Source organism: Hyperoodon ampullatus, assembly GCF_949752795.1.
Source record: "Hyperoodon ampullatus genome assembly, chromosome: 4".
Classification (NCBI taxonomy): Eukaryota; Metazoa; Chordata; class Mammalia; order Artiodactyla; family Ziphiidae; genus Hyperoodon; species Hyperoodon ampullatus.
This window is the reverse complement of record NC_136917.1, coordinates 3,438,050-3,460,727: the sequence shown is the minus strand read 5'-3', so window position 1 is coordinate 3,460,727 and position 22,678 is coordinate 3,438,050. Positions and strand designations below refer to the sequence as shown.

The following is a 22,678-nucleotide window of genomic DNA, read 5'->3' as shown; positions in this document are numbered from 1 at the left end:
TTTTGAGCTAATTTTCACATAAGGTCAAAGTTCATATTTTTGCCTACGAGTGTTCAAATTACTCTAGCATCGTTTGAAATTCCATCCTCGAATCTGAAATTCTATCCTTACTCCATTTAATTGCTTTTGCATTTTTGTCAAAAATAAGATGGATATATTTGTACTGAAGCTGTCTAGGGCCCGCCAGGAATCAGGGACAAAGACCAAATATATATTTCTTATTGTGCCACAGTGCCGTTAACCACCCACTGCGCCCATGGGGCACCTCCAAACCTTTCCAGGTTCCTCCCCAGCCCAGCCACCTCTCAAGGGGGCTCCAAGAGAACACTGCATCCTCCACAAGACATTCCAGCCCCAAATCCTGCCTGGCCTGAGGTCAATGGTCTCCAGCACTGCCTCTCCCAGCCAGGATCCCACCCTGACCCATCAAACCCGACCGTGCACTCACGGTCCACGCGGAGCTCCGCTTTGGTAGAGGACACACCCACGCTGTTCTCAGCCAGGCAGCGGTAGACACCCATGTCTGCTGGCACCACAGCTGTGATGATGAGCTGGTGGCCGCCCTGCTGGTCCTCACTGATCATGTAGTGGTCATCCTCCTCCAGCACCCTCCCGTCCTTGAACCAGCGCACATTGGGCACGGGCTGGCCTGTCACCACACAGTCAAAGCTCACGGGGTACCCATCCAGCACCTCCTGATTCTGTAGCTCCGTCAGGAACACCGGGGCTGGGAGGGACGGGCAGGACATATGACACGTTAGCCTCAGGCTCCCCCAAGTTGCCCCAGCTGCCAGCGGTTCAATGTGAATGATCTGCACGGCACGCATTCACATTAGTGCTCACAGAATGGGCGGCTAAACAGAATTCTGTCTCTGCCAGCTGAGCTCTTCCCTCCTCCCCATGCTCTAGAAGAATCCTCTCTTCGTTAGCCTGGTTCCCAAGCTACCAAGAGGCCAGAGAGATAGCAGACAGGAAATGGGGGAGAAAGGGAAGTAAAGGGAAGACCTAGGTTGGTTGTCTGGGATTGGAAGCATGCTAGTAGCTCAGAATTAAAGAGGAGGAAGGATGCTGTGCGTTATTCATGATACTTCCTTTGTTGTTCCTAGGGAGAGGCAAGTAAACAGTGAAATGACTTTTTAATTAACTTTAGTTGCTGGAGTGGGAAATGGGGTTCAGGCTGGACTAGGCAGAACCCCACCTTTTATACAGATTATATCTGAAACCCTCGCGGGGGAAACAATAACCCAAAAGTCTAGGATATCAGTATTCCCGAATCCATTTCACAGAACAGAACTCTGAGGCTCCAAGAGGCTAACCAGTAGCAGGCAGAACTGGGATTTCAGCTGAGCTCTGTCTAACCCCAAAGTCAGGGCTCCTCCCAGCTCAGTGGGCTGCATCTGCGAACAGCCAGAAGCTAAAGCCCCTTGAGCTAAACCTCCTTGAGTTTTCAGCTGACCCTGGTCACCGCTGCTGCCTTCGCTCTTCCTCGCCCCTCACCCCTGACCCAGGCAGCTTGCAGACTCACCTGCCTCTGTGGCCAGTACTGGCTCTGGAGGCGCTGCAGGGGTGGGGGCCACCTTGCCAATGCGCATCTCCACCCCATGCAGCCCCTGCTCTGACAGGCTGATGTCCACTCCGCCGTCCAGCGTGCCAAACATGTCCCGGAACCAGGTGGCTGCCCGGCGGGCCTCGGCAAGCGTCTCGAAGCGGATGCAGATGGACTGTTCATCTTCGCAGTATGTCTGCCAGTCCCCAGGCTCCTCGGGCTCTGCCTTGCCCTTGTCAGCGCTCGAGATCTCCTCTGCTGAAACCTCTGCCGGGCCCTTGGTGCGGAAGAGGCGGTGCAGCCGCCGGGCGGCCCGGCGGAGGTTGTCATCCAGCTCACTCCCAGAGGAACTCTCGGTCTCACTCTCTGTCCCACTGACCACCACACAGGCACTGTGGGCCACACGGCCAAACTTGTTGCTCACCTCACAGGCATAGTGGCCAGCGTCGGCCCGGCCCAGGCTAGTGACCAGCAGAGAGCAGGTGCCATCCCCAAGCTGGTCAATGTGGTGGTGCCGGCCATCAGTCAGCTGCACACCGTCCTTCAGCCAGTGGGCACGCACATCTGTCTTGCTGGACACGACACACTCCAGATGCAGGACATCTCCCACCCGTGCCACGGTGTCCCCAAACGTGCGGCAGAACACAGGCCCCTCCTGCTGCTGTACCTCCTTCCGGACCTTATACCCCTTGAAGGCAGCCTGGATCTTCACTGCTGCCTTGTCCATGGATAGGTCACCCAGGTCCCCAATGCTCAGGTCTCCTGGTGGTGGGGGTACTGCAGCTGGCTCCTCCTGCTGCTTTTGTGGCTTCCCAGAAGGGGCTGCTGGGGCCTCAACCTGTGTGCACAGATAAGGTGGGGCACCTGAGGCCCGGGACAGGGCAAGGATTGTGTAGGGACACACACAGGGAAGGGGGAAGCAGGGCCCAGGTCTCCTGCCCCAGCTCCACGCCTTGCTCCAGCAGGCCTGCTGCCTGCTACCTGCTGTCAACTGCACTACCCTCACTGAGGCCGAATGCCTGATGGCTTCTGTGGCTCCCAAAAAGCAAGCTCACCCTCCCTAAAACTGCTTTCCCCAGAGCAGGACAGAGTTGTGACGAATACCAAGGAGAGATAGGTTCCAGCTCTTCAGAAAAGAAGTTTTAACAGCCAGGTGGATGGATCGATGGATGGGTAGATGGATGACCAACAGATGGGCAGATGGTGGGTGGGCGGAAGAATGGATAAACGGATGGTGGATGGACCGACGGACAACAGTGGATAGATGATGTGTGGATGAATGACAGAGTGGCAAAGATCTAAGAGACCCAGGCCTCTCCTTGTAGGTCAAGTTGGAGGCTCACCTTGCTGGCCAGTGGTGAGGCACTGGCCCTCCCAGCCTTCTTGAGGTAGGTAACCAGGGAAGGAGTGCCCGCACGGGACTCGTCGTCAGAGCTGGTGTGTGAGAGGTCAGCCTCGCCAGTGCGTGCCAGCTCGTCAGCCGTGGAAGAGTCCTCAGAGAGGTCAGGAGCCTCCTGCTCTACCGCCTGCCGCAGGCTCTGCAGGCGCCCGTCCTCCTCAGGCAGCTCACTGATGGAGTCCAGCGTAGGCTCTCGGCTCATGCGGCGCTTCCGGGCCAGGGCCTCCCACAGGAGATGCAGGTCGCCTTCCTGGGCCGCCTCAGGGGGCAGGCTGGGCTGTGTGGGGACCTCATCCCCAGATTCTGGGGTCAGCACCACTGAGGAGGGCAGGAAACGGGTCAGTCAGGCAGGGACAGAGCCATAACCCCAGGCCGGCCTTACCTACTGACCACGGTTCCCCTTATAGGCCTCTGCTGCCTGCCTGGGCCCCCAAGAGTTCTGATGCACCACGTGTACAAGGTTTTAGAGGCTCTGAATGGCCCTCTCTAGGCCTCAGCATCCCCTGATCAAGCCAGACCTCAGTCTTCCTCCTGCCCAGGAGGGAATGACCACAGGGAACACCAGGCCAGGTTCAGTGCAGGTGCAGGGGGCTCAGAGTGCAGGGATCCAAGGCTTTAAAGAACCAGCAGTGGGCACCAAGGGCTGCACTGGCCAGGATCCCACTCAGAGAGCGATGTAACCTCAGATGCCAGTGATGTGGGTTCTGACAGGAGGCTGAGCCACACCGATCTGTGCATCTCCCCACCCCGGGCGTCAGTCTTTCTTGGTGTGAGGTAGTGTCCTCAAGAGGACCGCCTGCAGTTCCCCGAGGGAGAACCAGTGAGCAAGAGCGCTGGCCCACTCCATATCCCAGGGCTCCTCCCTCCCCTGGGCACGCTGGGCCCTGGGAGACATACCCTGGAAGGCAGCAGCTGCCACAGAGACCGGGTCCCGTGCAGGGGCGCAGCGATACTCGCCCTGGTCCTCCGCTGAGAAGTCCCGAATCACCAGCGTCTGCCGCTGACCCCGGCAGAGAAGCTGGAAGCGCCCACTGGGCTGGATGCGCTCTGTTCCCTTCAGCCAGATGACCTCACCAGCCTCGGCCACCTCACACTCCAGACACAAGTCTTCCCCAGCTGCCACCTGCCGGCTCTCAGGGGCAGGGGGTGCAGGCGTGGGCTCCTGGGGCTCTGCTGGGAGCAGTGATCAGGAACAGGAGGGGTGCGTCAGTAAGGACGCGGCAGGGACCCCCAGCTTAGAGAGGCCTTGAGGGCTCCAGGCTGGACCGCAACCCTCATAAACCAGGACCAAGGCAGCAACTCACCAAGCCTCACTGTCTGGGGCAGGTACACAGGCTCCCCAGCGCCTGCCGCACCCACTGCGGCCACACGGAAGCGGTAGGTCTCGCCGGGGGCCAGGCCATCCACCAGGCACTCGGGCCCGGGCACTAGCTCGTGGCACAGCTGCCACTCTCCTGTGGTCGCTGCCTTCATCTCTACCCGATAGCCACAGAGACCGCCTCCGCCGTCACTCGTGGGGGCCACCCAAGACAGTGTCACGGAGCTGCCACTGCGCCCCACCACCTCGGCGTCCTCTGGGGGGTCGGGGAGGCCTGCGGGGGCGGGCAGGAGGCACAAGGTCAGTGCAGTGGCTGGCAGTCGGCACCCGCAGCCCCGCCCACCCTGGGGTCTGCTGGTGGGGCACAGTGTGGTCCACCCCTCAGAGTCCTGTGAGCAGCTGTGCCCCACAGCCCGGCCTTTCTGAGGGGGCGAGGAAGGTGCATGTGAGTCACAGGAAGACTGTGTGCCCAGAGGCCACCCAGCGTGGGGGGCCATGGAGAGCCCCCAGCAGCCTCTGAAGCTGAAACCTCCTGTCCCCCGACCTGTCTTCCCAAGAGCCCTGGACCCGAGCTGCAGCAGGCAGACCCAAGCTACACACCCAGCACAGTGAGCCTCGCAGAGGCCACGGCATCACGGGCGGCGAAGGTGACCTCGCCAGCGTGGTGCAGCCGGGCCCGGTGCAGCAGCAGGGTGTGGTGGCTGCCGTCGGCGGTGACTGTCCAGTCTGCGTCGTCAGGCTGCACCGAGGCTCCGTTTATGTACCAGGTCGCCTCACCCACCGGCACTGTCTCGCTGAGCGTGCAGCTGAAGCTGGCCTGCCCCCCGGCCAGCACGGCTGCGTCCTGGGGTGCCTCCAAGACCTCCAAGCGCCAGCCTGCGGGGCGGGGTGGCAGTGTGAGCTCAGGGGCCAAGGGGTGGCCTGGGGTGGGGGCGGCTCGGAGACACCCATGCCACCCCCTTCCGTCACCCCCGAGAAGAGGAGGGCACCAGCCTCAGGTGGGAGTGGCCTCAGAGATCAACGTCCCCAAGGCTACCACCCCATGCTCCTGTGGGCAAGTCTCAGAAATCGATGCCCTTCCCAGAGGCCCCAGCTTCCCACCCACCCACCCCCGCACTCCAGCCCTGACCAAGCAGCTGGGTACCCAGTGGGAGGAGTCTCCGAGACCCACGCCCCACTGCTGCCCCAGCCCTGGCCTACTACCCACAGTCAAATATCCAGTGAGAGGGGTGTCAGTAACCTATGCCCCCTCCTAGGACCCCACCCCCTCGCACCCCACAGTGTGATATCTCGTGGGAGGGTTCCAAAAGGCTCATGCCTCCTGCATCCCTGGCCTCAGCCCCTCCCCCTGCACCCAAGCAGTGAGGTATCCGGTATCTGGTGGGAGAGGTTGAAGAGTCCCAAGTTCCCACACAGTGGCCCTAGCCCACCCACCCCCGCCCCCTGCAGCATGTGGTATTTGGTAGGATGGGTCTGAGAGACACACACAGCCTGTGGTCCCAGCTCCACCCCCAGCATCCCTGCAGTGGGTGATCCCGTGGGAGGGGTCTCAGCAGCCCCCCTACATCCCCACCCTCCCACACTCTTGCAGTGGGGTATCAGTGGGAGGGGTCACAGAGAACCACCCTCCCACCTTGGACCCAGCCCACCCTCCCGACCCCACAACTCTAACCCCGGACTGTGAGGAATGCAGATGTCACCACGTCCCCCGCCAGGAAGGTCACCCGGCAGCTGTCTCGAGGCCGCAGGTTTTTGAGCAGCAGCAGGTGCCGCAGGCCGTTCTCAAAGTAAACCACCTCGGCGTTCTCAGAGGTGCGCACCGGCTCGTCATCCAGCAGCCAGGTGTGGGCGGCCACCTCCGGCTGGGACAAGAGGCACTCGAACAGCGCCTCACCGCCCTCAGGCACCTCCACGTTTTCCAGGCCTCTCACCACAGTGTTTTTGGCTGCAGAAGAAAAGGTGGCTCAGGGCGTTCTCAGGGCTTCTCCAGCCCAGCACCCCCAAGAGTCACGTGGAAGAGCCCCCCTCAGGACAAAGGGCCTAAGAGAATGCAGCCAGGTGGAGGGCGTCTGGGTGTCCACCTGAAGTAGCCACACAGGGACCTCCTGAGGATGGGCCCTGCCCATCCCCATGCCATCACCAGACCTGCGGCTGGGAAGGAGGGTCCTCCCCACCTCACACGTAAGAAGCCTCACGAATGTTCACAGACTGAAAATTCACTGGCGGCCACGGTCGGGCTCAAACCCAGATGGAGGTTTATGCCTCTCAGCTTTGCTGCAGCGTGGGGGTCTGGAAGAGTGTTCCATTCCTTTCCTCCCCCAGCCAGGCTGGCAGACCTGTTGGGCTGCTCCGCTCACTCACTCAGACCAGACAGACCTCTGCCCTAATTTTCAGCCTGACCTAATTCTCTTGTACCTACAGCCCAGGGGTCAGTAATAAGCAGCTATGCATTTTCCATGGAAGCCATGATGTCAGGACTGGGCATGCCAGGCCCCAGATCCAGCTCAATGCCTGGTCCCCAAGGGCTTGCCACCTCCAAGAGCCAATTCCCATGACAGGCCACCTGGACCCAAGGTGATCCAGTGAGCTTCAAAGTCCACGGGGGTTTCCTGAATGAGGTGGATCTCGGAGGATGGGTAGGGGAGGTGTCCAGGCAAGGGAAGAAATAAGAGGGGACACCATGATGGGACTGAAGAGGGGTTCGTGGCGGGGGAAAGCAGGGACCCAGGCCAGTGGGGTGAAGGACGTAAAACGAGGTGGGGGGCAATAGGCAGGGGTGAAGTCAGGCAGGAAAGGAGCACCACATCACCCAAGGCTGTACAGGATGCTGGGGAGGTCTGACCTTGACCCACATGACAGCAAGGAGCCACTGCGGTCACCGAGGGGGTGGCAGACTGGCCGAAGCGCCAGGCCCACAGCCCCAGCTGCTGTCTGGGATATGCACCCCGAATGGAACCAGCACAAAGACCTGGTGCTCCCTCCTAGCTCATCCACAGAGTCCACACACCCCTCAGGCAGGGGTGTCCACTCTGGACAGGGGTCCCCAAGGAGTTAAGAGGGGAGGGCATCTCAGAGCAGAGGACCCACGGGGCCCATCCACATCCCTCTCCTTGCCACCCTCCTGGCCCTGGTCTGCTCACATCACAGACCAGACTCCCCCCATAACCCTGGCTCCTTTCTTCACCAGGTCAGAACTGACGGAACCAACAGGGACCTAGGAGTGCCTCCCACATCTCCACTGTGCTTGGATGGCTGAGAGCAGCCCCATCAGGGCTGCAGCTGTTCTTGGCCACGATGAGATGGGTCGGGGGCAGGGAGAAGGCTGGGCCTGCAATCAGCGCTGGAATTCACCCTCCTTAGCTCCTATCCAAGGATCAAGGCTGCTTTATTTCTATAAAATCCCAGATATGAAAGCAGCAGTGGTGAGCCCCTGAGGCCTCCCTCCTGCCATCTCCTGCTTCTCTGCATTTGGTTCTCTCCTCCCTGCCTGAGGCCTGAAGGCTCTGACCCAGATGTCCACAGGCCCCCACCCCCGCTGCCTCCTTCAGGCCCAGGTTCACACTGCAGCCCCTCCCCACAGCTCTTCTCACATTTTCCTTCAGCATCCCACAGGAATGTCACCCCTGAAGGGAGAGAGTTTTGTCTGTTCACTGCTGTGCCCCCAGGGGCCAAAAAAAAAAAGTGTTTAAAAACTTAAGTTATTGAACTAGTGTGTGAGTGGGGTCTGAGTGACCTCAGGCGGCCAGGGGCCCAGACCAGGTCCCACCTGCTCTTCCCAGCTTGGATGGCCCCCTGACAACTGCCAGCTCACTCACCACTGGGAACGTTTCGGGTTTTCCCAAATAGAAAGTGGCTTCAGCCAAATGGCACCTCCGCCCCTGCAGAGCTGCAGCCCATCGTCTCCCCTCCTTGGCCCCCCATAGGCTATCCTGGCTGTGTTGCAGATAGGGAAGTGGGGCTCAGGGCATCCTCTGAGTGACCCGCCCGGGAAGGGGCACAGCTGGGGTCTGAACTCAGCATTCGTGGAGCGCAGCCAGTGGCCCTCCTCTGCTCTGGGACACAGCCCCGTCTATGGCCACACAGGCCCCAGGCCTGCCCACCCACCCGCTGGCCTGGAGGCTGCCTCCCTGCCTGCCTCTATCTCCACCCCTCCCCCCGACAGGGTGTTCTGGATACAGATTCTTCAAGCAGCCTCTGCCCTTGTGTTTTCTAGCTGTGCCGTCCTGTCAGGCTGCCTGGGGAGGAGAAGGGGTCTGGGTGGGTAGGCTCAGAGCCTAAGATCTGCTTCCTGGGATCCCATCTTTCTAGCACGCTGTCACTGCCTGCCATTTCACCATTATGGCTCCATGTGAGCAGCACCATAGCTGTGCTGGGCCTGGGGCTGCCCGCCAGGCGGCCTCACCTTGCACTTGCAGCAGGGCCACCACGCGGGTGCCCGCGGCCTCACAAGTATAGATGCCGCTGTCGCAGGGCAAGGCCGGCCTGAAGGACAGCCTGGCCACGGTCCAGTCCTGCTCTATGATGACACGGCGCCCATCAGCGCACACTTCCTGCTCGTCCATCGTCCACGTGGCCTGCACGGGCCGTGAGTACTGGCAGAGGAGTTCAGCCGGGCCACCCTCCTCCACTGCCAGGTCCTGCATGGCACTGACCACTTCCACTGTGGGATCTGTCGGCCGACAGGCCAGGCACGCGTCAGCTGGAGCAGCGTGACTGCGGCCCACCCACCCTCTGCAGTCAGCATCAGCGACTCAGAGGCAAGCAAAAGCAGGGCTGTGGTAGAAGGGGGACCCACCGTGGTGACCCAGGGCCCTCCACATGGGGCAAACCTTGCCCCCATACACCCCTGCCCACAGCAGACTGTTGGCTCAGTCTCCATCCACTGGGCCTCTCTTAGCCACTGTTTCCCCTGAGTCCCTCACTTCCTCTAGCCCAGGGTGCATGTTGCCCCAGTAGGACACAACAACCACTCCTGAAAGACCTTGGGCCTGTTCGGGCTCCACAGCTCCGATGGGCACTTGGCACCCCCAGCCCGACTTATCCCTTCTCCAGGGGCCTTGTCGCCCACCCCCTCAGGGCTCCCATCCCATCTCCATCTGTTGAAATCCTATCAACAAAAGGTTTGCCGCTCTGACCTGGGCAAATGTCCACATTTATTCTGCAGGAGCACGGAGGAGGCCAGTTGACAAATATGCCAGTCGAAGCCACACTGGGCTGCTGTGCCAGAAGTGCCCAGTGCCCCCACTGGGAGGAGCGCTGAGGGGGTTCCCTGGAAGCCCACTACCCTCCCCAAGGACTAGCTCTTTCCCAGTAAGGGCGCAAGACCCTGACCAAGCCAACAGCACAGGAAGCAGCTACAAGCAAGGACAGTGCAGGCCATGCCTGGGGCTGGGAAAGCTGCCTTCACCTCCAGGCTGCTCTCTGGGTATGTGACTGAGGGAGGGGCAACCGCAGAGTGGTGGCCAGGTGGGCAGCTGTGCCCAGGGCCCTATAAGCAGGTGGGAATGGGGTCGGCCTCCAGTTTCACTGCTGAGTCCGGCCTTCTTTCTCATCCCCCAGGTGGGACTGCAGCCTGCCCACAGTGCCCACTCATGGTACACACGGAGAGATGCCCAGTCTGCGTGCTGGAGGCCAGTCCCTGAACTCCCACCCTGGGAGCCCGCAGGAAGCGTGCAGGGGCAGCGGGGGCAGAAGCTCCAGCATAGGGCAGGGTTCCATCGGCTGGTACCTTTGACCAACAACTTGGCCCTGGAGACCAAGGGCCCTGCCCGGAAGGTGATGGTGCCTGAGTCAGCGACCCCCAGGCCTGAGAGCGTGAGAGAGTGGAAGGTCCCATCACGCACGGAGATGGCACTCTGGGGGCCGTCCTGCAGCAGGGTCCCATCCAGCCACCAGTGGGCCTCCGGCCCACCCGCACGGGACACCTCACAGGAGAACGTGGCCACCTCCCCCGCAAAGACGTCCACGTTCTGTAAGCCACGTACCAGGCACGGTGCTGCCTCTGTGCAAGAGGGTGAAAGGAGGGGAGCTGGGGGTACCCTGGGTCTGTGGGGCCACCCTGAGGTCCACCACGCTGGAGACAGCCTGGGGCTGGGGTCTAGAAATCTAATCAGGCAAGCTGGCACCCCCGCTCACAGAATGAGACATGAAGACCACCCATAGCCTATGGAAAGCCAGCTCAGCCCCCCTGCACCTCATAGCCCCCTTCAGAACATGTTCAGTTTCATCAAAGGAGACCAATGACCTGCATCTCACCCTTTTCAGAAGGCAGAATTGGCAAGCCCCAAGTCCCATGGCTGCCATCTTTATGGGGTTCGGTGTGGGATAGAGAAGAGAGGTCATAGGGTCCACCTCTCTGAGAGGGAAGGCGTCTGCTCAGGAAGTAAGCCTTCCTTCCTGGGGTTGTGGAAGCAGATGCTTCTTCCATCCCCAGAAGGCCATTTGTCCAGATGTCCCGTAAGGTCCTTTTGGCCCTAAGGCTCTGGTGACCTAATGCAAAATGGCAATTTCCCCCTGACCTGTCACACAGCAGGGCGTGAGCCCATGGGGTTTCCCAGATGCCTACTCTGTGCCTGCACACCCGCCCCAGCCAAGATCTCCCTCAGAAGCCCTCCACGTCCCTCCTAGGCATGCACCATCAACTCTCCAGTCCCGGGCCCACACCAGCCCCTCCATGTTTTCCCAAGAGTGCACATCTAACTGTATCCCCAAACCTGCTCCACCAACTCCCCATTCCCATCTTCAGCACAGTTCCCAAGCTTCCCTGTACCCCACCAACCACCCATCTGCACAAGCTCATGCTCATGGCTCTCTGCCTGAAGCCACAGCTGCTGTCTGTACATGAGCCGGTTCGCCCCAACTGGGGACACCGGGTTGAGAGGGGCCAAGGCACTTCCCTCAGTGGGATCTGCAAGACCCGACCCAGCTCCATGCTGCCTCTCACAGACACCCACTCTGATGAATACATGAGGCCCTTCCTGGCCTGACTCTGCTCAGGACACACAGGATACTGCCCCTTCCCATCATTCAACTTGAGGACACTGCACTCTGGAGGCTTTCCCAGCCTCACAGGCCACATGAAGACTCGGGGTGGGGACACCTGGGACTCAGGACACACTGTCTCCATGTACAACTCCCCCAGCAGATTGGGGACTCCCTGAGGGGAGAGCTGCAAATGGCCCCTCTCGAGGTAGATAGTAAATATATGATGGATAGACAGTGGATGGATGAGTGGATGGATGGTGGATGGATGGACAGATAATGGATAAATGATGGCTGGCTGGATGGCTGAATGGTAGATGGATAAACGGATGGATGGGTGGATGAATGGGTAGATGGTGGACAGATGGATGGACGGGTGGACATAGGGATGGATGGTAGTAGAATGATGGTTAGATGGATGGATGGATGATTGATGGTGGATAGATGGTGGATAGATGGGTAGATGCTAGATGCATGGGGAGATAGTGGATGGATGGATGGATAGATGGATGAATTAATGATGGATAGATGGTGGATGGATAAATGTATTGATGGTAGATAATTGTGGATGGATGGATGGATAGACGATGGATGGTGGATGAATGGATGGATGCTGGATAAATGGATGGACAGATGGATCGAAGGATGGATGGAATAGAGGGGTGGATGGATGCATGCATGCATGCATAGATGGATGGGTAAATGGTGGATGGGTTGATGGCCAGTGGATGGTAGATGGACGGGACCAGTATGAGAACCAGGAGTAGGACAGCAAGGGAGGGTCTCTCACGGCCAGGTATCCAGAGATGACTAACTCTGGGGACAAGGTATAACAAGTTGAAGGTCCTTAAATCCTATTTGCATGTCTGGGCTCAGGTACACTATGCCCCAAACCACTCACATGTCACAGGTGTGCTATTGTATCAACATCTGGGAGCCTGTCAGGTATGCAGGTATGTGTAAATGTGGACAAGAGCACACAAACCTGCATCACAAGGAGTAGCTATATGGAGGGTACAAGTCCAGAAGGCCCTGCCTCCATCTCAGGGCCCAAGTCCCCAGCAGCCAGACTCCCCATCTCCCTCCTACACACAGCACTGATCCCACACAAGAACCCAACATACACCAGAATTTCTCAGGCTGATCTTCACTAGCCCACCTCCAGTGGCTTTAGTGGTCAAGAGTGGAAAACTGTCACCCCACAGCAAGATCACTGCTGGAAGGCTCAGGTTTCTGGCCTTACCACCTGCCAACAGTTCCTTGAGGAGGGAAACATGGACACCTACAAGCAGGAAGGCTGGGTGTAGGAGGAGGCTGCCCACCTGTGACCTTCAGCTGGGCCTCTGAGCGACATGAGCCCACTTGAAAACTGATGGTTCCAGCATCTTCAGGGGTCACCTGTGGAAGCAGAGATGGGGGCATCAGCCCAGCAGTGCCATTTCAACCACCTCTACTTTGCAAGTCCCCAGCCCACTTCCACTGGAGGTGAAACCTTCCCTCTCTCCCACCCCTGGGTGGTGGGAAGGCCCCTGGATGCATTGCGGGGCACAGGCAGGTCTGGGGAACGCCACCTTGTGCAGAGTGAGCAAGTGGAGTGTGCCATGCTCCACCGTGATGTCGTTCATCTCGTTGGCCTGCAGGGGCACCCCTCCCAGGGCCCAGTGGGCCTCCTGGCCCAGGCTCCTTGACAGTCGGCACTGGAAGTGGGCGTCCTGGCCCTCGCTGAGCTGCACATCCTTCAAGGGCTCCAGGATGGTCACCTCAGGGGCTGCGTGGGTTGGGGGTGGGGTAGAGGCATGACATCAGCCTCCGTGTCTGGGATGCCCCTCCCCCACCATCAGTAGCACCTCCCAGTGCCCAGGGTCCGCCCCCAGCACCCCTGCCCCAATCCCCGAAGACAAGAACACTGGGCACCACTGTACCCCAACATCTTGGGTCACCCCAGAAGCATTCATTCATCACCAGTTCCCCACGCTCAAAGGTAGGAAACCTTGTCATCTATCACTGTCCCTTGACAGGGCTTGGCCCAAGGAGGACCTGGATGTTCTGGCCCCAAGCGCAGGGAGCAGTGAGGCCCAGCTCCTGCTACCTGTGACGGTGAGTTGGGCAGAGGATGTGTGGAGGCCCACGTGGAAGGAGACAGTGCCCGCATCCTCGGGAGTCACGCTCTTCAGCCTGAGTGTATGGGTGCGGCCACCCCGCACGGCCACTTCTGTCACCTCACTGCTCTGCAGTGGCAGGCCCTGGAGGCGCCACTCCACATCCACGGCCTCAGCCCGTGACACTTCACAGCTGAACTCTGCTTCCCCGTCGGCCTGCACCTCGGTGTCAACCAGGCCCCGCACAATGGTCACCTCAGGCTCTGGAGTGTGGGCAAAGGGGGCCTTTACCAGCCAAGTCAGAGCACCTGGGCCAAGCTCCCATGCCCCCCGCCCCAACCCACCTCCAGGAAGCCCTCCCAGACACTCTCATGCTCTTCTCCTGCCACACGGCCTCTATCTGCCCCATGTGAGATTCATCACCCAGTTTGCTCACAACACAGCTCCCTACCACGACACTGAGCTCCTGGGGACAGAGCTTGGGCCGGGGGCACCTCTGTTTGGAGGAATTGGGGGGTGGTGGGCTGCGTTTGTTCCTTCCCCCCCTCCCCTGTGGCCAGCCCTGCCTTGGCTGGGACATCAGGGAGGCAAGACCTTCCAGACAGACAGGCAGGAGCTCACAGAGGGTGGCCCAGGCCAGGCTGCCCCACCTGCTGGCAGGGGCGGGAGGCAGGGCAGTGTTCAGGGGCTACGGTTTCCTCACCGTCGACGCTCTTTTCTAGGGGCACCAGCGCCAGAGTGGTGCAGAGAAAGCCTGTAATCCCAGGGGTCTTAGAGCCACCCCAGAACAGCACCCAGCAAGAGGGGGTACCGGGGTGGGCCAGGTGTGCCCCCAGGGCAGCTGTGTGGGGAGTGGGTGTGGCAGGGAGGGCTCACCTTTGACTCTGAGAGAGGCCAAGGTCTTCTGGCCACCCACCACGCAGGTGTACTCGCCCGAGTCCTCGGCCCCAAGTCCGTGGATCAGCAGCTCACACGTGGCTCCCTTGCGTCGCATCTCATACTTGGGACTCCCTTGCAGTTCCACGCCCTCCTTGAGCCATAGCACGGGGGCCCCAGGCTCTGAGTCATTCAGCTGGCAGCACAGCCGGGCCACACCACCCGCCTCCTGCTCTGCACTCTGCAGCTCCGTCTTAAACGTGGGCCTAGGGGCTGGGGGGTCAGGGAGGGGCTCTTAGGGCTGCGACTCAAGGCGCCTGCCAGCTCCATGGGGGCTGAGGGGCCCAGGGAGGGCAGGAGCCCCGGAAAGCTCACCGCGGACAGAGAGGCTGGCAGTACTCTGTGCATGGCCTGTGTCGCAGGTGTAGTTGCCGGCATCCTCCTGCTCAGCACCGTGCACCAGCAGCTCAGCGGCTGTGCCCTCCAGCACCATCTGGTACTTGGCACAGGGGAAGAGCTGCAGGGAGCCCTTGCGCCACTCCACGCTGGCGCCTGCCCGGCTCAGCTCACAGCGCAGGTGTGCCGTTGCACCCTCATCTACCTCCTGGGCCTGCAGCTCCCGAAGGAACCTCACGGGTGCAACTACAGGGGTGAGGGAGAATATGAGGGCAGGTGCAGGAGCAGCTATGAGGGCAGCGGGGCCCAAAGGCGTGCAGCTAAGGCAGAGAGGTAGCGGGGGGAAGAGCTTCAGGCCAGGTCTGCCCCGCGTTGCACGCGCGAGCCCATGTCACCTCCAGGGTGGAGGTGCGGCCCTGACAATCCCCCACAGTACGTGGGGCCGGCCTCGGGGCCCACCTGTGACGGTGAGGGTGGCGCTGGTGGTCTGGGAGCCGCAGGTGCAGGTGTATTCTCCAGTGTCCTCCCGGCGCAAGTCCCGAAGCACCAGCTCCGCCATGTGGCCCCGCTGCTGTGGCTCCCAGCGCTCATCAGCCTGCAGCTCCAGGCCACACTTACTCCACACCACAGCGGCGCTAGGCTCAGACAGCTCACACCGCAGGCTGGCTGAGGTGCCCTCCTCAGCATGCAGGCTCTGCAGTGGCTTCCTGAACACCACCTGTGGGGCTGTGGGGTGGGGGTCAGGGGGTGGAGGGGAGAGAGAAGGTCAGCCCCAAGGCTGGTGCCCAGACACCCAGCCAGGAGACTGGCACCCCAAAACCCAGTCAGACCCACCCAGGGCCTAGGCCAGGTGTGGCCCATGGCTTCACCCCAGCTGCCTGACCTGCCCAAAGCACCCAGTGCCACGGGATCCTGGAGGCTGGAGGTAGAAGTGGAGTCATGGGCCTGGGTCCACTCTAAGGGGAAGGAGGGACTGAACTTGGGGCTATGAGAGGAGCTCTGGATCTGACCCAGGCTATTCTCATGCTGATCTCCACCCAGGAAGCCCACAGACAGGCCTGTATCCCTCCAGGTCATCAAGGTGGGGGCAGGGGGATCTCCTTGGACCCCTAGGGCGGGGCCATGACCATCAGATCCTAACTAGAGGCTTTGGACTATAAGGAGAAAGTTGACTGCATTATGACGGGTGGAGGGAGGGGAAAAAGGAGGGAGTTCTTTCTCTACGGCGAGCTTAAGCCATGTGAGGTCATTTGGCTGGAGATCAGTACGCAGACAAAAGGACACTGAACAAAGCTCTAATGGGGCAGCACAAGGGTGACATAAAGAAACTGCACATGGCACAGAGGAGGAAAGAACTCATGGGGAGCCAGTGTGGGCACAAGAGACAAGGACACAAGTACGGACTCCCAAGTAAGCCCACAGGGCCACCTTTACCCTTAATGGTCAGCGTGGCAGAGGTCCTCTCCTGCCCGCACACACACGAGTACTCCCCAGCATCCTCCACGGTCAGGCCACAGATCTCCAGCTCACACATGGCCCCGTCCTGCCTCAGGCTCACTCTGTCCCCGGCTCTGAGGGTCTCGGGCCCCTTCCTCCACTCCACAGGGGCTGCCTTGTTAAGTTCACAGCGCAGCGTGACCATGGCCCCTTCCGTGGCCTCTTCCTTCCTCAGACCCATTATGAACTTGGCAGGCAGGCCTGGAGATGGTCACAAACAAACACTATCATGCTCTCTGAACACACAGAAGAAACAGGACATGGATAGTTCATAGGAGATATAAAACCCAACTGGACACAGACCACCTGCTGTATGTGCCCAGTACCCACTGTGGACTGTGACATTTAAAGGTCCAACCTGTGCATGTGCCACACAGCAGACAGGGACCATGACAGGGACAACAAAAGAATTATGGAAGGAAAAGGATAGTGAGAGAGCAGGTAGAAAAGGAAACTGAGAGCAGAGAGGTGATGGGCAGCCACCAAATGCCAGTCCACGTGGTCACATGTGGTCTTTACCCCTGACGGTGAGCGTGGCTGATGTCCTCTCCTGCCCGCACACACACGAGTACTCCCCAGCATCCTCCACGGTCAGGCCACGGATCTCCAGCTCACACATGGCTCCATCCTGCCTCAGGCTCACTCTGTCTCCAGCTCTGAGGGTCTCAGGCCCCTTCCTCCACTCCACAGGGGCTGCCTTGCTCAGCTCGCAGTGCAGTGTGGCCGTGGCCCCTTCTGTGGCCTCTTCCTTCCTCAGACCCTTTGTGAACTTGGTGGGAAGGGCTGGGAAAATCAGGAAGATACAAACACTATAACACTCTCTAAAGGCACAGATTAGACAGGACATGGACATCACAGAGAAGACACAAAACGCAACTGGACACAGGTAATGTGCTGGGCGTGCCAGGCACACGCTGTGGACTGGGGCTTCCCTCGGCCCTGTCCCTTCAATGTGTGGCTGCGACACCTTCCACAGACTCCTCAGGACACATGTTTGTACGAATCTGCTGGGCAGGGCTGGAGAGGGTTGGACGGTGTGGGGAACATCAGATTCTCTGGAGATTACTGGGGGACAGCACATGCCTGGATGGAATAAAAGACACAGACTCCAACAGGAAACAGGACAGAACGTGCAGTGACACGAGGGGTCGAAAGTAGCTCAGATGCTGGTTGCTCGTGGTTCGCACAATAGCCCAGAAGGAGGAAGGAATTCCATGGGATTACGGGAAGAGAGTGGCACTGAATCGAGGAGGGCAGGGAGGATAAGTGCAGGGGGATGCCAGGAAGTCAATAATTGGACAACAAAACACAGCTCTGCTTGGCCACACAGGTCTTTACCCCTGACAGTGAGTGTGGATGAGGTTTTCTCCTGACCACACACACACGAGTACTCCCCGGCATCTGCCACAACTAGGTCACGGATCTCCAGCTCACACGCGGCCCCGTCCTGCCTCAGGCTCACTCTGTCCCTGGTTCCCAGGGTCTCGGGCCCCTTCCTCCACTCCACGGGGGCTGCCTTGTTCAGTTCACAGCGCAGCGTGACCGTGGTCCCTTCCACGGCCTCTTCCTTCTTCAAACCTTTTGTGAACTTGGCAGGCAGGCCTGGAGATGGTCGGAAACACACAAACACTATCACGCTCTCTGAACACACGGAAGAATCAGGACATGCACAGTACAGAGGACACAAAACCCCACTGGACACAGATCCCCTGCTGGGTGTGCCCAGTACACACTGTCGACTGTGACATTTAAAGGACCAACCTGTACATGTGCCACACAACAGGCAAGGACCATGACAGGGACAATAAAAGAATTATGGAAGGAAAAGGATAGTGAGAGAGCAGGGTGGAAAAGGAAACTGAGAGCAGAGAGGTGATGGGCAGCCACCAAATGCCAGTCCACGTGGTCACATGTAGTCTATACCCTGGATGGTGAGTGTGGCTGATGTCCTCTCCTGCCCGCACACGCACGAGTACTCCCCAGCGTCCTCCATGGTCAGGCCACGGATCTCTAGCTCACACACGGCTCCATCCTGCCTCAGGCTCACTCTGTCTCCAGCTCTGAGGGTCTCAGGCCCCTTCTTCCACTCCACAGGGGCTGCCTTGCTCAGCTCGCAGTGCAGTGTGGCCGTGGCCCCTTCTGTGGCCTCTTCCTTCCTCAGACCCTTTGTGAACTTGGTGGGAAGGGCTGGGAAAATCAGGAAGACAAAAACACTATAACACTCTCTAAAGGCACAGATTAGACAGGACATGGACATCACAGAGAAGACACAGATGCAACTGGACACAGGTAAGGTACTGGGCGTGCCAGGCACACGCTGTGGACTGGGGCTTCCCTCGGCCCTGTCCCTTCAATGTGTGGCTGCGACACCTTCCACAGACTCCTCAGGCCACATGTTTGTACGAATCTGCTGGGCAGGGCTGGAGAGGGTTGGACGGTGTGGGAATCATCAGATTCTCTGGAGATTATTGGGGGACAGCACATGCCTGGATGGAGTAAAAGACACAGACTCCAACAGGAAACAGGACAGAACGTGCAGTGACACGAGGGGTGGAAAGCAGCTCAGATGCTGCTTGCTCGTGGATCGCACAATAGCCCAGAAGGAGGAAGGAATTCCGTGGGGTTACAGGAAGAGAGTGGCACTGAATCGAGGAGGGCAGGGAGGATAAGTGCAGGGGGATGCCAGGAAGTCAATAATTGGGCAACAAAACACAGCTCTGCTTGGCCACATGGGTCTTTACCCCTGACAGTGAGTGTGGATGAGGTTTTCTCCTGACCACACACACACGAGTACTCCCCGGCATCTGCCACAACTAGGTCACGGATCTCCAGCTCACACGCGGCCCCGTCCTGCCTCAGGCTCACTCTGTCCCTGGTTCCCAGGGTCTCGGGCCCCTTCCTCCACTCCACGGGGGCTGCCTTGCTCAGCTCACAGTGCAGCGTGGCCGTGGTCCCTTCCACGGCCTCTTCCTTCCTCAGACCTTTTGTGAACTTGGCAGGCAGGCCTGGAGATGGTCGGAAACACACAAACACTATCACGCTCTCCAAACACATGGAAGAATCAGGACATGCATAGTACATAGACGACACAAAACCCCACTGGACACAGATCCCCTGCTGCGTGTGCCCAGTACACACTGTGGACTGTGATATTTAAAGGTCCAACCTGTACTTGTGCCACACAGCAGACAGGGACCACGACAGGGACAATAAAAGAATTGCGGAAAAATAGATAGCTAGTGGGAAGCAGCCGCATAGCACAGGGAGATCAGCTCGGTGCTTTGTGCCCACCTAGAGGGGTGGGATAGGGGGGGTGGGAGGGAGACATAAGAGGGAGGGGATATGGGAACTCAGGTATATGTATAACTGATTCACTTTGGTATAAAGTAGAAATTAACACACCATTTTAAAGCTATTACACTCCAATAAAGATGTTAAAAAAACAAAAACAAAGGGAGACGTTGAAAAAAAACCCCAAAAAACCACGGGGAATTTGAAAAAAAAAAGAATTATGGAAGGAAAAGGAACAGGATAGTGAGAGAGCAGGGTAGAAAAGGAAACTGAGAGCAGAGAGGTAATGGGCAGCCACCAAATGTCAGTCCACGTGGTCACATGTGGTCTTTACCCCTGACGGTGAGCGTGGCTGATGTCCTCTCCTGCCCGCACACACACGAGTACTCCCCAGCATCCTCCACGGTCAGGCCACGGATCTCCAGCTCACACACGGCTCCGTCCTGCCTCAGGCTCACTCTGTCTCCAGCTCTGAGGGTCTCAGGCCCCTTCCTCCACTCCACAGGGGCTGCCTTGCTCAGCTCGCAGTGCAGTGTGGCCGTGGCCCCTTCTGTGGCCTCTTCCTTCCTCAGACCCTTTGTGAACTTGGTGGGAAGGGCTGGGAAAATCAGGAAGACACAAACACTATAACACTCTCTAAAGGCACAGATTAGACAGGACATGGACATCACAGAGAAGACACAAAACGCAACTGGACACAGGTAATGTGCTGGGCGTGCCAGGCACACGCTGTGGACTGGGGCTTCCCTCAGCCCAGTCCCTTCAATGTGTGGCTGCAACACCTTCCACAGACTCCTCAGGCCACATGTTTGTATGAATCTGCTGGGCAGGGCTGGAGAGAGTTGGACGGTGTGGGGATCATCAGATTCTCTGGAGATTACTGGGGGACAGCACATGCCTGGATGGAATAAAAGACACAGACTCCAACAGGAAACAGGACAGAACGTGCAGTGACACGAGGGGTCGAAAGTAGCTCAGATGCTGGTTGCTCGTGGTTCGCACAATAGCCCAGAAGGAGGAAGGAATTCCGTGGGGTTACGGGAAGAGAGTGGCACTGAATCGAGGAGGGCAGGGAGGATAAGTGCAGGGGGATGCCAGGAAGTCAATAATTGGACAACAAAACACAGCTTTGCTTGGCCACACAGGTCTTTACCCCTGACAGTGAGTGTGGATGAGGTTTTCTCCTGACCACACACACACGAGTACTCCCCGGCATCTGCCACAACAAGGTCACGGATCTCCAGCTCACACACGGCCCCGTCCTGCCTCAGGCTCACTCTGTCCCTGGTTCCCAGGGTCTCGGGCCCCTTCCTCCACTCCACGGGGGCTGCCTTGTTCAGTTCACAGCGCAGCGTGGCCGTGGTCCCTTCTACGGCCTCTTCCTTCCTCAGACCTTTTGTGAACTTAGCAGGCAGGCCTGGAGATGGTCGGAAACACACAAACACTATCACGCTCTCCGAACACACGGAAGAATCAGGACATGCACAGTACAGAGGACACAAAACCCCACTGGACACAGATCCCCTGCTGGGTGTGCCCAGTACACACTGTCGACTGTGACATTTAAAGGACCAACCTGTACATGTGCCACACAACAGACAGGGACCATGACAGGGACAATAAAAGAATTATGGAAGGAAAAGGATAGTGAGAGAGCAGGGTGGAAAAGGAAACTGAGAGCAGAGAGGTGATGGGCAGCCACCAAATGCCAGTCCACGTGGTCACATGTAGTCTATACCCTGGATGGTGAGTGTGGCTGATGTCCTCTCCTGCCCGCACACGCACGAGTACTCCCCAGCGTCCTCCATGGTCAGGCCACGGATCTCTAGCTCACACACGGCTCCATCCTGCCTCAGGCTCACTCTGTCTCCAGCTCTGAGGGTCTCAGGCCCCTTCTTCCACTCCACAGGGGCTGCCTTGCTCAGCTCGCAGTGCAGTGTGGCCGTGGCCCCTTCTGTGGCCTCTTCCTTCCTCAGACCTTTTGTGAACTTGGTGGGAAGGGCTGGGAAAATCAGGAAGACAAAAACACTATAACACTCTCTAAAGGCACAGATTAGACAGGACATGGACATCACAGAGAAGACACAGATGCAACTGGACACAGGTAAGGTACTGGGCGTGCCAGGCACACGCTGTGGACTGGGGCTTCCCTCGGCCCTGTCCCTTCAATGTGTGGCTGCGACACCTTCCACAGACTCCTCAGGCCACATGTTTGTACGAATCTGCTGGGCAGGGCTGGAGAGGGTTGGACGGTGTGGGAATCATCAGATTCTCTGGAGATTATTGGGGGACAGCACATGCCTGGATGGAGTAAAAGACAGACTCCAACAGGAAACAGGACAGAACGTGCAGTGACACGAGGGGTGGAAAGCAGCTCAGATGCTGCTTGCTCGTGGATCGCACAATAGCCCAGAAGGAGGAAGGAATTCCGTGGGGTTACAGGAAGAGAGTGGCACTGAATCGAGGAGGGCAGGGAGGATAAGTGCAGGGGGATGCCAGGAAGTCAATAATTGGGCAACAAAACACAGCTCTGCTTGGCCACATGGGTCTTTACCCCTGACAGTGAGTGTGGATGAGGTTTTCTCCTGACCACACACACACGAGTACTCCCCGGCATCTGCCACAACTAGGTCACGGATCTCCAGCTCACACGCGGCCCCGTCCTGCCTCAGGCTCACTCTGTCCCTGGTTCCCAGGGTCTCGGGCCCCTTCCTCCACTCCACGGGGGCTGCCTTGCTCAGCTCACAGTGCAGCGTGGCCGTGGTCCCTTCCACGGCTTCTTCCTTCCTCAGACCTTTTGTGAACTTGGCAGGCAGGCCTGGAGATGGTCGGAAACACACAAACACTATCACGCTCTCCAAACACATGGAAGAATCAGGACATGCATAGTACATAGACGACACAAAACCCCACTGGACACAGATCCCCTGCTGCGTGTGCCCAGTACACACTGTGGACTGTGATATTTAAAGGTCCAACCTGTACTTGTGCCACACAGCAGACAGGGACCACGACAGGGACAATAAAAGAATTGCGGAAAAATAGATAGCTAGTGGGAAGCAGCCGCATAGCACAGGGAGATCAGCTCGGTGCTTTGTGCCCACCTAGAGGGGTGGGATAGGGGGGGTGGGAGGGAGACATAAGAGGGAGGGGATATGGGAACTCAGGTATATGTATAACTGATTCACTTTGGTATAAAGTAGAAATTAACACACCATTTTAAAGCTATTACACTCCAATAAAGATGTTAAAAAAACAAAAACAAAGGGAGACGT

At 58.6% G+C, this 22,678-nt stretch overlaps 1 protein-coding gene across 1 annotated transcript in view; it reads right to left on the bottom strand.

The window, feature by feature from the left end:
• OBSCN (obscurin, cytoskeletal calmodulin and titin-interacting RhoGEF) overlaps window positions 1-22,678 on the bottom strand; it is a gene marked incomplete at both ends in the record, with an annotated part of 135,091 nt that overhangs the window by 29,426 nt on the left and 82,987 nt on the right. The window contains 20 exon segments of the mRNA XM_079703091.1: window positions 449-727; window positions 1,526-2,384; window positions 2,890-3,263; window positions 3,843-4,118; window positions 4,250-4,537; window positions 4,864-5,139; window positions 5,936-6,208; window positions 12,567-12,642; window positions 12,816-13,012; window positions 13,334-13,606; window positions 14,220-14,492; window positions 14,595-14,861; window positions 15,075-15,341; window positions 16,050-16,313; window positions 16,632-16,895; window positions 17,451-17,714; window positions 18,036-18,299; window positions 18,854-19,117; window positions 19,738-20,001; window positions 20,557-20,820. Coding sequence (XP_079559217.1) covers window positions 449-727; window positions 1,526-2,384; window positions 2,890-3,263; window positions 3,843-4,118; window positions 4,250-4,537; window positions 4,864-5,139; window positions 5,936-6,208; window positions 12,567-12,642; window positions 12,816-13,012; window positions 13,334-13,606; window positions 14,220-14,492; window positions 14,595-14,861; window positions 15,075-15,341; window positions 16,050-16,313; window positions 16,632-16,895; window positions 17,451-17,714; window positions 18,036-18,299; window positions 18,854-19,117; window positions 19,738-20,001; window positions 20,557-20,820 — 5,826 coding nt within the window.